This window comes from Echeneis naucrates, chromosome 19 (assembly GCF_900963305.1).
Source record: "Echeneis naucrates chromosome 19, fEcheNa1.1, whole genome shotgun sequence".
In the NCBI taxonomy this organism is placed as follows: domain Eukaryota; kingdom Metazoa; phylum Chordata; class Actinopteri; order Carangiformes; family Echeneidae; genus Echeneis; species Echeneis naucrates.
In genome coordinates this window covers 12390804-12403775 of record NC_042529.1, presented here as the reverse complement: position 1 = coordinate 12403775, position 12972 = coordinate 12390804, and the positions used below count along the sequence as shown (strand labels likewise).

Sequence of the window (12972 nt, the reverse complement as noted above, 5' to 3'; positions counted from 1 at the left end):
TGTTGATTTCCAACCTTTGATTCTCTTTCTTTTTACAATGAGAAGTTGACATGTTAGCATATGGAACGGAGATGAGAAGAGAAGAGGGCAAATAGTTTGTTTTTAGGAATGTCTGGGTCAGACATTAATTTATTCTCTGCCAGCTGGTTGCATCCGTTGGCTTGAGTAGGTTGCATCCCAGAATGCAAAGCACAGATGGCTACGGGAGCCTTTAGGACAGACTGTGCTCCTTGCAGCTGCAGAATCAAGGTGAGATTAGCAGAATCCAAATCAAAGGAGTTGATATTTTATAGCTAAAATGTGTCACAGCATACTTTATATGAAGAACTGACACCCAGGTCTACGAATCATATTCTATAACAAGCTTGTTTGGTTCAGAACTCTGCTAAAATTGGGATATTTTATTTTTTCTGTGAAAATACAATGCCAAAGTGACCACTCTGATAGAAACCACCCTTAAAGTTTATTATTTCTACATTTACTGTACCATACAGTTTTTGCAGGCTTTGGGCTTCAAGACAAATGAAAGTGTTCACCTCTTATCCTGTTTATAATCTGCCTGATCACGTTTGGAGGAAAAACCAGAAGTTAGACAAAAATACTATGTGAATGAAAGTTAAGGTTAAATTGAACGTGTTAGCGGTGGATATAAGGGCTGAACCCAATATGATGTGAGAGAAGGAGAATGGCCTGAAATGAACCGCACACTCAGCAACACCTCTGCTGGCTGACTAAGCTCAGCGTTAAAAGCACAATATTAATCTCCATGCGGCAAGCCTGGCAGACAGAACACCAGAGATTGGCACATACCAGGGCACCACAGTCTCTATGGCAACCTGCCGGCCTAAATCTGGTCTGAGAAGAAAGGAAGATCACTGGCAGTGTGTCTCGATGTAATAAGCTTTACTTCGTCCTCTGCCTCTGAACAGACTCAGGCACAGAGGAAGCTGACCTTGCTGCCTTTTTTTTCCCCTCCTTTAGGCTGTTTTCAGTTTAATGCGGCCAACGCTGTCTTTTCAGTGGAATTGTAAAAACATTAATCTCATAAAGACACAAGTTAATTGATGAAATTCGAATGAAAAGCTAATTATGCTGATTGCAAATAATTTATTCTGTAATATATTTTAGAACAATATTTGATGGCTACAGATCACAAAGACTTAAAAAAAGAGTAACCTAATAACCACAAATAAATATTTGTTCAGACGATCAGGGAAGTCTAGAGACAAAAGTCACACTGGACTGGACTCTATTCTTGGTAATTTTACATAACAAGGGGCAAAAAAAAGAATCGTTTTTCAACAGCTGGATTGTGGTAATAAAAATATTTTATGCAGTCTTGGCTTGTATATCCATTACCCAACTCTGTCATGGAGCACAGGTGTGTTTTCTTTCTCTGATAACCACCTATCCTCTGTGCCGGGTAGCTGTGAAGAAGCAAGTTAGGACTTACTGTGCTCATTTACCTGCTGCACACCAGGAACCTCTGACACACGCAGGAGGAATCACAACTAAATGTTTGTAGCCGCTGAGTGTTTTTATGCAACAGTTAATTATACAACTGTGTAGATCAGGAATAACTATTAACTCGTTTGATGATTGCTCAATTTATAGACAGTTAATCTGCAACTATCGGATTAATTTGGAGTCATATTGAAATTTTGGATATTAGAAGTGTTCACTGCTTCCACTGAGAGGATTTTTCTCTGCTTTGTGATCAAATAAACAAGCAGCCTGAGGATATCGTCTTGATATCAGCTACGTTTTTTGACATCATTTAAAAGGGGAAAACAATAACGACACAAGAAAAAATTATGTTTTCATGGAGCCTGAATTTGGGAGTCTCGTTTTCTCGCTCTTACAAACTACAATACATTATTGCTCATCATTTTGACGGCAGTGATTTTATTCCCCTCCTCCTCTTCACCATCTTCATCATCAAATCTCAGATCTCAGATCTTTAAGGCTGCGTTGGCTGCAGCACCAACATTCATCGTCATGTCGTAATGTTTGGTGCAAATCCCGAATTTTAAGAGTTAAAATCTTCTTGCCTGGGCGTCCTGAGGCTGCAGACAGTGAGAGGATTGAACACCTTTGTCCAAATGAAGGCGGAGTGAGGAACAACGCTCACACTGGCAGACCAAAAGACTCGAACATCTCAGAGAAAAGTCTCATCTTGGCTGCCAACCATCACACCAGCTCAGCCTCTCACCTTCCTCCAGTGTTAGCTAACTAGCTAGCTGCCTGCTGCCTGCGCTGGTTTCAACACGCCCTTGCAAACAAGTCCGTTGTCGTGAATGAGTCTGACCCCGGGGGGAGACCACGCTTGGCTCGGACAGACTGTACCTGGTCGGGTAAAAGGGGGCGGACGAGCCTCCGGTGCCGGTCAGGTCATGGTCCGGCTCCACGGCGTTGGCCCGGGTCTCCGCTGACCAACTGCAGTAAACACAGAGCGCAGCCCGGCGTGTCACACGGAGACTGTCTATGGTGAAGATGTGTCACTCAACTGCACACACAAAAACACGTGTCACGGGACGCTGACCTGCCTTTTTTTTTTTTTTTTTTTTTTTTTAGAGCTATTTATTCATTTATTTACTTAGAGTAAAAATCCAACTGTACTCTCAGCATGAATGAGTTAGACTACAAAAAACCACACTCTGCTCTTATTTCTCCGTAAAATGAATGTCTGAGTGACACCTCCTCTCTTCTTTCTTTTCTTGGAACCGCTTCAAGGCGAGCAATGGCTCCTGGGAAATGAAGTGTCATCTTGTTTGAACTGCTCCTTAAAATGCCTCTAAACTCACGCTGCCTCTATATCAAACGATAAGATAGTTGTCTTGTTATAAATTCGTAGATGCGCTTCACAATTTTCCTACGCATGGCAACGATGCATATGCAACTAAGCGCACAGTTTAAAAGAAAAATAACGCTTTCCTAAAATGCTGTATAAACAGGAAGTGCTGAGGCGTCATATGACTGTAGAAAAATGGCTGCGGTGCAGTGGTAAGGTCCTGTCTTCTTACTTTAAAAACATCTCATTGGCAGCACACGTCAGTTAAATCGTGTATCTTTTCATTTTCTGTGAAATTTGAGATCTTACTTTCAGCGCAGACGCTTGTATCCCAGTTTTAGCATGATTTAGTGCACGACATTAAATGATTTATTTTTCAGCAGGTATTCAACAGAAGATTTCCAGTAAAATTAACATTATGGAGGGTTATTATGGGTATGGCTTTAAATCATACGCCCGCTTGGCTATAGTTCACTTGCATTCGATGTGAGACTATAGGGATGTGGCGTAAATACCCAGGATTATACACATTTGCAGGGAATTGTATCATCAAATACCTCTGTTTATAACATGACACCTCCCATTAAGCACAGGTTACAGATGTGCATGTATCCTACAGGTTACAGCTTATTTTTGTAATCATAATTTAGCTTTACCAACTGCAATTTTGACATGAAATCACACAGCATAAAGATCTGAGTAATGGTGCATTCTAACTCTGCCACAGGAAGTTGATGTTTGTCTCCCATGATGACAGCTGGGTGGCTCCTAAGTCACAGACCTTCGCCTTTGAGTTTTCATCACGCTTCCAAGAGAAATTGCAGTCATTTATAAAACAAACCATTTGACTGAATGAATCACTGTCATAATCAATTCATTGTTTGAGTCGCACTGCTTCATGCTCAAAGACATGGATGTGAGTTAGTTAATGGACATTTTTAAAATTGTTTTCAGATGTTTTATTCATTTAACTTCAGAATCGTTCCACAATTATGGAAATTGTCAGTTGCAGAGCTGTGCTAAGGCCATAATCACTGCTTACTTTATGATAAAAGCACTGCAAAAAAATAAGAGAGCAGAAGCATCAGCTATATAAGTTGCAAAGTAAATAAACAGTATGTAAGTGTTCAGAAAGTTGTGTAAACTAGCACATTTTGATTTGCTCTTTGTGTCCTTTCTGTGTGTTGTGTAACCAGGCGTTCTCGTGGCCGCAACTATGAGGCAGAGCTACAGAGATGTCGCCCTGAGGGGGCTCCGGTTGAGTTTGGAGACTACCATCCGCTCAAACCCATAATGGTATCATCTGCTATCAGCTCTACAGACAGGCAGTAGAAAAGTCTCTGTCACATCATCACAGTGTCAGCATAACCTCTTCCTCAACTCTTCATGCTGACTCCTGACAATAACCGTATATATTTTGTGATAAATGAGCTAAAACATAGAAAAACTTCAGCTGACCCTCTTCACTCCATTAGGTGACGGATACAAAGACCCGCCGTGGGGCTCGTAAAGGCAGCACCTCGTCCTCTTCCTCCTCCTCTTCCTCAGTGCCCCCAGACCCCCTGAGCTCCATGCTGGATGGGACTGACCCCTTGTCCATGTTTGCAGCAGCCTCAGCCAGTGAGACTCCAACCATGTCACACAGCGCCTCCACAGGGGTCAGTTTTTGAATATTTTTTTCTACGAAATATTGCAGAAACATGACCTATTGCCAAGCTTCATTTTGAACCTATTGGTGTCCCTCACCATAACCGATTGAAACTAACATCAGGATTATTGTACTTGACTTGAATGCTGAGATGTCTTCTGCTTCGGCTTCTAGGATCTGGGGAGGAAGAAGAAGGAGCAGGACGAAGACGCTGTGGGACCAGACTTTGAGCCATGGTCATCAAAGAGAGGGGAGATCCTGGCCAGGTTCACCACCACTGAAAAACTCTCAATAGTGAGTTGTTCTCCATTATAAATGCAAAAACTGCCCTTCAGTCATCTAACCAATGAAAAGGAATAGTATCTGCAGCAGAGCTGTTCCTTACTGGCTGGTAATCTGATTACAATCTCTTTGTCTTCATAGAATCTTTTCATGGGCTCTGACAGAGGTAAGACCTGTGTGTCTACTCAACACAATCACCTCCTGAAGCTTTTACAGCCTTTTGCATACATATCAGACTATTTTAGTGATTGGATGTAGAAAATTAAAGCTCTTATAATCATCTTATTTATATCAACAATAGTTCAAATACCTTTATGCGTGTGAAAATCCTAACTACAACCACTCAGATAATTACCCCCTGACCCTGCAATGACTCTCAACACTGCATAGCGTTTTAGCCTCTTTTAGTCCATTGCTTAGGTTTTACAGCCTGCAAATCTGCTCCACATGGATGATAGTTTTGCTTTGTGACTTTTTGGTGTGTGCTTAGGAAGCTGAACTGCTTTAAATAAAACACAGAAACAAAGCTTTGTGTGTATGTAGTATATTTAAAGGCTGACAAAGCTGTTGTCTCTTTAGGAAAGGCTCCCAGTCCAGGGTCTTCAGCTGTTTCAGAGAAGGTCCGAACTCGCCTGGAGGAGCTGGATGACCTAGAGGAGGTAGGTTTTGTTTGTTTCATTTTGCTGCCTTAACAAGCTGCAAAATTCCTCATCAAAACAGATTTCTCTTGATGTCTGTGTGTTTTTCTGTAGGGGTCACAGAGAGAGCTGCTGAACCTCTCCCAGCAGGATTATGCCAACCGCATCGAGGAGCTGAACCAGTCCCTGAAGGAGGCCTGGGCCTCAGACCAGAAGGTCAAAGCCCTGAAGATCGTCATCCAGGTAACTGAGCGGTTGAAGAGATGCCCAGAAAAATCTCAGCTGGAAAATCTCAGATATTGCTCTGTCTGATCAACACTGTATATTTTAACTGCCTTTCTCTTCATTATTATTAGCATTGATGTGTGATCTGTGTTCCAGTGCTCCAAGCTTCTGTCTGACACGTCAGTGATCCAGTTCTACCCAAGCAAATTTGTTCTCATCACCGATATCCTCGACACTTTTGGTATATGAGGAAGTCTTGTTTCCCTCTATTCAGCTCTTGTAAAAAAAACAAAAACAACAGAATGTGGACTTGCTTGTTTGCTTGTAGGTCGGCTGGTGTATGATAGAATCTGGACCATGTGTTCAGACCCTCGACCTTTGCCAGGTTTGAATCAAGATATCTATATCCTGTCGTTGCCACAGCCGCGGCATTTGCAGGAGGCGCAGTATTTTTCCGTAACTTCGTCGGTGACGTTGCATTGATTTGTGTTTTGTGTCACTTGGTGTCCTCTCTCTTCAGACTCTTTCACAGTAGAAGATGTGAACGACACAGCCAAGGAGACATGTCTTAACTGGTTCTTTAAGATTGCCTCCATCAGAGAGCTCCTCCCAAGATTGTATCCTTTACTGACAACAGGCTGACTTAACAGCTGAAACCTCCTCCTGTACATGGATCCTTGAGTTTGAGTGCCTTTATTGTCATTGTACATAAGCACAACGAAGTTTTTTCGTACACGCCCATTAGCCTTCATGCAACTACATCATTTAATCACAATTATCACTGGTTGAGCGTAACAACGGCATACATCAGAATTTATTTAACAGCACATATACATTGATTGTGTATGTACACTAAACTTGAGGCCTTACGGGTGTGAGCAGTCGCAACATGCGTCGCGCCTAGTCGAGCTTGGAGAGGGGTAGGAGGCAGTCGGCTGCAGCCTCTGTCGGGCACTGCCATCCAGCCACCTACCACCCAGTGGTGAGGGCAGAGGCAGGAGTGGCACTGCCCTCGCCAAAGTCCAAACTCTTTCTTTCTTTTCTTTCCTAGGTCTGCTTTGACTTGGACTTATTGGATTTGTAAGCAATTGTCATCTGCCAGTTATGATTTCCATTAATACATTATTATTCAACCTACGTTTTATCAGGATTTAAAGTAGTTGAGTCTAGTTTTCAGTTGTCTTGACACTAGTTATTAACTCACTCCTCACCTCTTTTATGAATTTAATTCTTTAACATCCATGAACAGATATGTGGAGGCTGCTATTCTCAAGTGCAACCGCTTCCTTAACAAATCGTATGTTTTTTATATTTGCTTCCCAAATGAATTCATTGGTTGGCCTAGCAAAAATTGATGCATTTGCCTCATCATGTCCCTCCTGTCTCCACAGTGGCATTCGGGAGACGCTCCCTCGGTTGACAGCAATGATCAGAGGGATCGGAGACCCTCTGGTGGCTGCATATGCCAGAGCCTACCTCTGCAGGGTGAGACAGTGCTCAGTGCTTTTCATTAACCTGGATTTTTTTAGTCAGTCAAAAGATCAATAGGGCGCAGAGCTCACGTTTCTCTCTCTCTCTCCAGGTGGGCATGGAGGTGGCCCCCCAACTGAAAGACAGCCTCAACTGCAACTTCTTCGACCTGCTCGGCACTTTCCGACAGATCAGCGGGGAGAGTGTCCAGAACCAGCTGGTGCTGCAGAGGGTGGAGACACCTGAGTACCTGACGCTGTACTCCCCTGCCATCAGCTGGATCCTACAGTGCATTGCCTACAGAGCTCCAGAGGTGGCAGCCTCATTTGTTTTCTTTATTTAGCTCTAAAAAGTATTTTAAGAGATTATAAAACTGGAACTGTCAGTGTTTTATGGTGCAGACATGATGTTTTGTTTCCTCTTCAGATTCTACTAACAGAGATGATGGAGAGATGTAAGAAACTTGGAAACAAGTGGGTCTTTTTTTTAAAAACAATCGTAATAATAATATACTTTTGTTTTCAGTTCATGTTGTGAGTTGCTGTGGTTCCCAACTGGCCTTTTCCTTTTCCAAATTACTGAATAATTTTACATCTGTTATTTAGATAAAACCGTCTCACATAAACAGTGACAGCTACACATTATTTTGGTTTAAAAAAAAGCAGCACACAAAGTTAGTAGATGTATACACTGCTAATAGACATCTACTTAATCAGAAGGTTATAGAGGGTTTGTTCACTGTGTCAGTTGTGGTTTCTACTGGTGTCAAAAAACAGGAAAAATATAACTCTGCACTAGGTGGGAGGGGGAGGAGTAGCAGGAAGAAAGAGGGATTGGAGAAGATGGGACACTAAAAAAACTGAATATTTATGGTTGTACATTTGTTGTTTATATATTTCAAACTGTGTGCTTTCTTTTACTGTTCTTGTCGGTGCTGTACCTGCTGGAACAACAATTTCCCTGACGGAGACCTCCCAAGGGATTAATAAAGTCTATCTTATCTTATCTTATCTTATCTTATCTTATAATGTGCTCCTGTTTCCCACAGTGCCTTGCTGCTGAATTCAGTCATGAGGGCATTCAGCTCGGAGTTTGTTGCAGCCAGAGCCACTGACTTCATTGGGATGATCAAGGACTGCGATGAGGCCGGCTTCCCAAAGGTCAGAGGACACCGCCATCTGTAATACGCGTCCAATAAATCTACATTTGAAGACAATGGAAATCGTGTGTGCCCGTTAGTGGGTGGGTGTGATGGTGGGGCGCTACTTTGATATAGCTGCTAAATCTGAAAGTTTGATTTGCTGCCTCCTCCAGCATCTGCTGTTCGGGTCTCTGGGCCGCAGTCTGGCTTGTTCCGACCCCCCAGAATCTGAGAGGCTGACAATCCTGAATGAAGCCTGGAAGGTCATCACCAAAGTCCGCAATCCTCAGGTATGTGTCTAACTGCAGCTGCTTGAACGCAAATGTTTCATTCAAGACGATACAGATTATAGCTGCGTACCTGATTCACTTATTTATTTATTTATCAGGATTATATAAACTGTGCTGAAATCTGGGTGGAGTTTACCTGCCGACACTTCACAGTGAGTAAAACACGAGAGAGAGGGGGAGTTTTATTTTTTTATCATTTGGACTTGGATAACAAGCCGCTGTAACTCTTGATCTAGAAACGTGAGGTCAACACTATTCTGGCTGACATCATCAAACACATGACCCCTGACCGAGCGTTCGAAGATGCCTATCCTCAGGTTAGCAGCTTGTTGGCTAACAGGACAACTGGCTGTGCAAAATAAGCTTTGTGTCATCTCCTTTTTTAACGACTCTGCTTTGTTCTGCAGCTGCAGTCAGTGATCAGGAAGATCCTCAACTATTTCCATGACTTCTCTGTCCTCTTCTCCATGGTGAGTTCAAAACATAGAATGAGATGAGCGACAAGCTGAAAACGACCTGAGACCCTCTGCCATCCCGCCACGGCTCTACAGTTTCTTCCTTTGCGTTGTATTTCTCAGGAGCGTTTCCTGTCGTTCCTCGACATGTTCCAGAAGGACAGTGTGAGGGTTGAGGTCTGCAGGTCCATCATGGAGGTCTTCATCAAGTAAGACAACCCATACATGTTTCGTATGATGCACTGACAGAAACTGACACCTTCTCACATCTGTGTCCACGTCTGTGTCCCGCAGACACCAGGTGGAGCTCACCAGAGACCCGGTCATCCTCAATGCCATGCTGCACATCTGCAAGACCATGCATGACTCTGTCAAGTAGGGGGTTTATTTTCACAGCTATTGTCTGTTAGCTTTTTATTAGCATTATTATTATCATATTTTAGTAGAAGTGTTTTTGTCTTCAGTTACATTCATATAGATTTTAGGGGCTGTTCTGTCCAGTGACTGTCTTGAGTCAGTAAGTCCTTCTGCTCTCTGCTGTGCAGTGCTCTCACTCTTGAGGATGAGAAAAGGTCTTTGGCTCTGCTGATCATCGGCTTCATTCGCATGGTGAGATTCCTCTGACTTATGTCTGCGTTTTAAAGGGTGAGATGAGTGTCGACAAATCCCATGAAAGCTGTAAAAGCCCATAGCGCATTAGTCCTGACCTCTTTTAAAAGACTAAGTTGTTTCCTAAAAAATCTGGTCCACATTAAAAGTGCAAAAACGTCTCTGTGACACACAAACACTCATCCACGCTTTGATATCGTTTACTGTACTGCTGATATCTGATATATATGTGTGTGTCATTAACTAATTAATGTACTCACACGGGGAGTGACTATTTTCACATTGAATCAAATTAACTGCAGTTCCATTATTCGTAATTCATTTGTTGTCATAATTTTTGGGCAGTGGTCTTTCACAGATTTCTCTCTGTTTACACTTCGCTGGTTGTCCGTCATGTCATTCAGGTTTCTTTTGGTCGTGACTTTGAGCAGCAGTTGAGTTTCTGTGTGGAGGCCAGAGCCACCTTCTGCAACCTGGAGCCAGTCCTGGTTCAGCTCATTCATGTCAGTATAAATCTGAGTGTTACGTCCGATCAGCTCACAGAAGCGCTTCGTCTTCATGCTGACATTGTGTTGTGGTTTGCAGACGGTAAACCAGCTGGCGATGGAGACCAGGAGGGTGATGAGAGGAAGTCACTCCAGAAAAACGGCGGCGTTCGTCAGGGTGAGTCACACGCACATGGGGTCAACCCATATGATCACTGCAGGCCACTGTACATCCCCTCAGGGACAGCTATCATCTGAAAACAGGAAGCAGGGTTCAGTGTTGACTCCATGTTTCTCTGACTCTCTACTCCAGGCGTGTGCTGCCTACAGCTTCATCACAATCCCGTCTCTCAGCAGCATCTTCAGCCGTCTCAGCCTCTATCTGCTGTCTGGTCAGGTGGCTCTGGCTAACCAGTGTCTCTCCCAGGGTGAGCAGGCTGCTTGGGTTCAGATTTTGAACTCTGATAAGTATTTTGTTTCCTTGTTTCAACAAATCCTTCCTTCCTTCCTCTCTGTTTTCCGCTTTTGTATTATCACCTTTCTTCTTTTCTTTGCTTGTCTCATTGTCTACTATATTTCCCAACTTTCCTCATTCCTCTCTTATAATCAGTACTAATGCTAACCTATATCCTTGTTCCCTAACTTACTCACTTCCTCTCTCCATTCTCTCCACCAGCGGATGCCTTCCTGAAGGCGGCGGTCAGTATTCTTCCAGAAGTTCCTCGCTCTATCAGCGTGGAGGGTAAACTTCGCTCCTCTGAGAGCTTCCTCCTGGACTTCATCAACAACTTCCTGGCCACGGTTCTAGTTGTCCCGGTAAGACATTCTCTGCGCTCCTCTGTCCAGGCAGCTGTTTTGGTTCAGATGTAGCTTTAGGGGAGATCTACCAGACCGGTGGTGTGTGTATGTGTGTATAGGACCACCCGGAGCATGGCGTGCTCTACCTAGTCCGCGGTCTGCTAAACATGGTCCAAGACTACACCTGGGAGGACAACAGCGACGCCAAGGTCCGGGTCTACATCAGTGCTCTGCCCCTGCTGGCTGCCATGTGTCAGGAAACCTACCTGTACTCCATCCCCAAAGGTACATGTCGGCCTGCTATATTTATTTTACTTATGAAAAAACGTGTTTAGCCCCAAACTTCTGGAAAACATCATCCAGGATTTTCACTTTTGAACTCCCTAATCCGACTTTATGGATTATCCCAGGGTTGATACCTGTATAAATTTAGATAATTTATCATTAAGTGTAACCTTTCTTCTCTTCTCAGATGGATTTTTAATCTTTTGTAAACCAAAATAAATGTTTCTACTCCACTAGATGCAGACCAGAATATAATCCAGAGGTAGCAGAAATCCAACTAGACAAGACACAATTTATATCCAACAGTTTCAGAGGTCAAAAGAACCTTTGGAGCTGTCTGCTAGAACTTTTCAGATATTATTGCTTGATGTGAGCCACTCGTTGCTGATCCCTCCTCTCATGGTTTATGGAGGGATTTAGTATGTGTGTGTGCTTCATGACTAATCTGCTTATCAAATGTATATTTTGATCTATTTTGCCTCCTTCAGTGGATTCCAATGAGACACTTTATGGTGGAGATCCCAAGTTTCTATCTGAAATCAATAAGCTGTGTGAGACCCTGATAGGACAGATCCTGGATCATCTGAAGGCACTCAGCCGGGACGAGGTAGGGACAGATGCAGTGTAGCAGCCTTTTCTCCTCATACATTTGTTTGTCTGTTCGTAAGATCTGGATTGTCCTCCTGTCATGCTGCATTCATTCACTCAGTCCAACATCGCCCTCTTGCAGCAGAGCACAAAACGTCAAGGCGCCGTCGCCTTCTCCCTGTTTGGCATCCTGTTGGCTCACGGTGACCTGAGGAACAACAAGCTGAGCCAGCTGGCCGTCAACCTGTGGAACCTGAGCCACAAGCACGGACACTGTGAGACACGAATCTCTGTGAGTTCACCTGAAAACATAGTTAATGCATCTTACGCAGTAATTTAAATGTGTAGTGATGTCTCACATCCTCAGTGTCCCCATCTATTTCCCCGCTGCTTCAGGTTCGGACTCTGGAGTACATGAAGCACCAGGCTCAGCAGCCCAACATGGTCCACCTGTCAGATACAGTCCAGAGGCTCACACTGCAGTCTCGCACATAAACACCAGCTCCTGCACACTTTGTCCTTAGATTTGCACACTACACGTCAAGTTTGTGTAAATAACAGAACAGAAAAAAGAGAAAAAAACGCCTTAAAATTTTTTGTGTGGACACTTGAACGTTTGAGGGGTTAAAACAGAGAAAATCTCTTTGGATGCTAGTTTCGCACTTCAATTAATGTGAAGTATTGATACTGGTAGACAGAAGGCTGCTTCTATGGAAAACCTCCTCTTTGACTGATATAACTGTGATAAAAGATGAAATCCTGCAACGAACCAATGCAGCAAATCATTTCATCATGAAATGATTCCCAGTTTGCTGTGGAAGAAAAAGAGCATTGCTCTTTAGTTTTTCTGCCCTGTAAGTCTGGACAGAGTAGGGTGACTTGCAGAAAAGCAGAGCTGAAGACGCGGCCAAAAGACTGCTGATGTTTGAATTAGAGGTAAAAATGTTCTTAGTGCTAAAACATCTATACCAGTTTTTTCAGAGGAAAGAACTAATGTACAACTGAAATGTGTTGTTGCGTCCAGTACATATTGGATTAATAACGCCTTCTTCATGCATTTGTAAACATAAACGACTTGCTTTGTATTTAAATTGCTCATGTGAGTCCATTATGTTTCTTTTGCTTATCAGCTGCTAATATTTCCATTCAAACTTCCATTTACAGTCAGTCCAAATTTGTTTTTATTAACGTTAATGAGTCAGTTTCTTAATGAATGATGCAATTTAAAATAAAAAAAAAAAAAAGAGAAAAAAGGACAAGACGGCTA

General features: G+C 43.0%; 1 protein-coding gene across 3 annotated transcripts; it reads left to right on the top strand.

Moving 5' to 3' along the window:
• Positions 1-2961: 2961 nt before the first annotated feature.
• Positions 2962-12949, top strand: vps35l (VPS35 endosomal protein sorting factor like). 3 transcript variants are annotated; one of them, XM_029527756.1, is made up of 30 exons: positions 2962-3003; positions 3988-4087; positions 4267-4449; positions 4614-4733; positions 4863-4887; positions 5301-5380; positions 5474-5602; positions 5741-5825; positions 5913-5969; positions 6105-6201; positions 6834-6881; positions 6976-7069; positions 7167-7367; positions 7481-7527; positions 8103-8214; positions 8369-8485; positions 8584-8637; positions 8722-8802; positions 8893-8955; positions 9064-9149; positions 9235-9315; positions 9486-9549; positions 9954-10052; positions 10135-10212; positions 10348-10462; positions 10711-10850; positions 10952-11117; positions 11606-11724; positions 11851-11997; positions 12102-12949. In XM_029527756.1, exons 1-30 carry the CDS (start codon positions 2987-2989, stop codon positions 12198-12200), a joined length of 2904 nt encoding a protein of 967 aa, XP_029383616.1. In that variant the 5' UTR covers positions 2962-2986; the 3' UTR covers positions 12201-12949. The 3 variants fall into 3 exon arrangements, with proteins under 3 accessions (XP_029383616.1, XP_029383615.1, XP_029383617.1); XM_029527755.1 differs by having other exon boundaries at positions 11848-11997; XM_029527757.1 differs by lacking the exon at positions 2962-3003 and adding an exon at positions 3520-3707 and having other exon boundaries at positions 11848-11997.
• Positions 12950-12972: the final 23 nt, after the last annotated feature.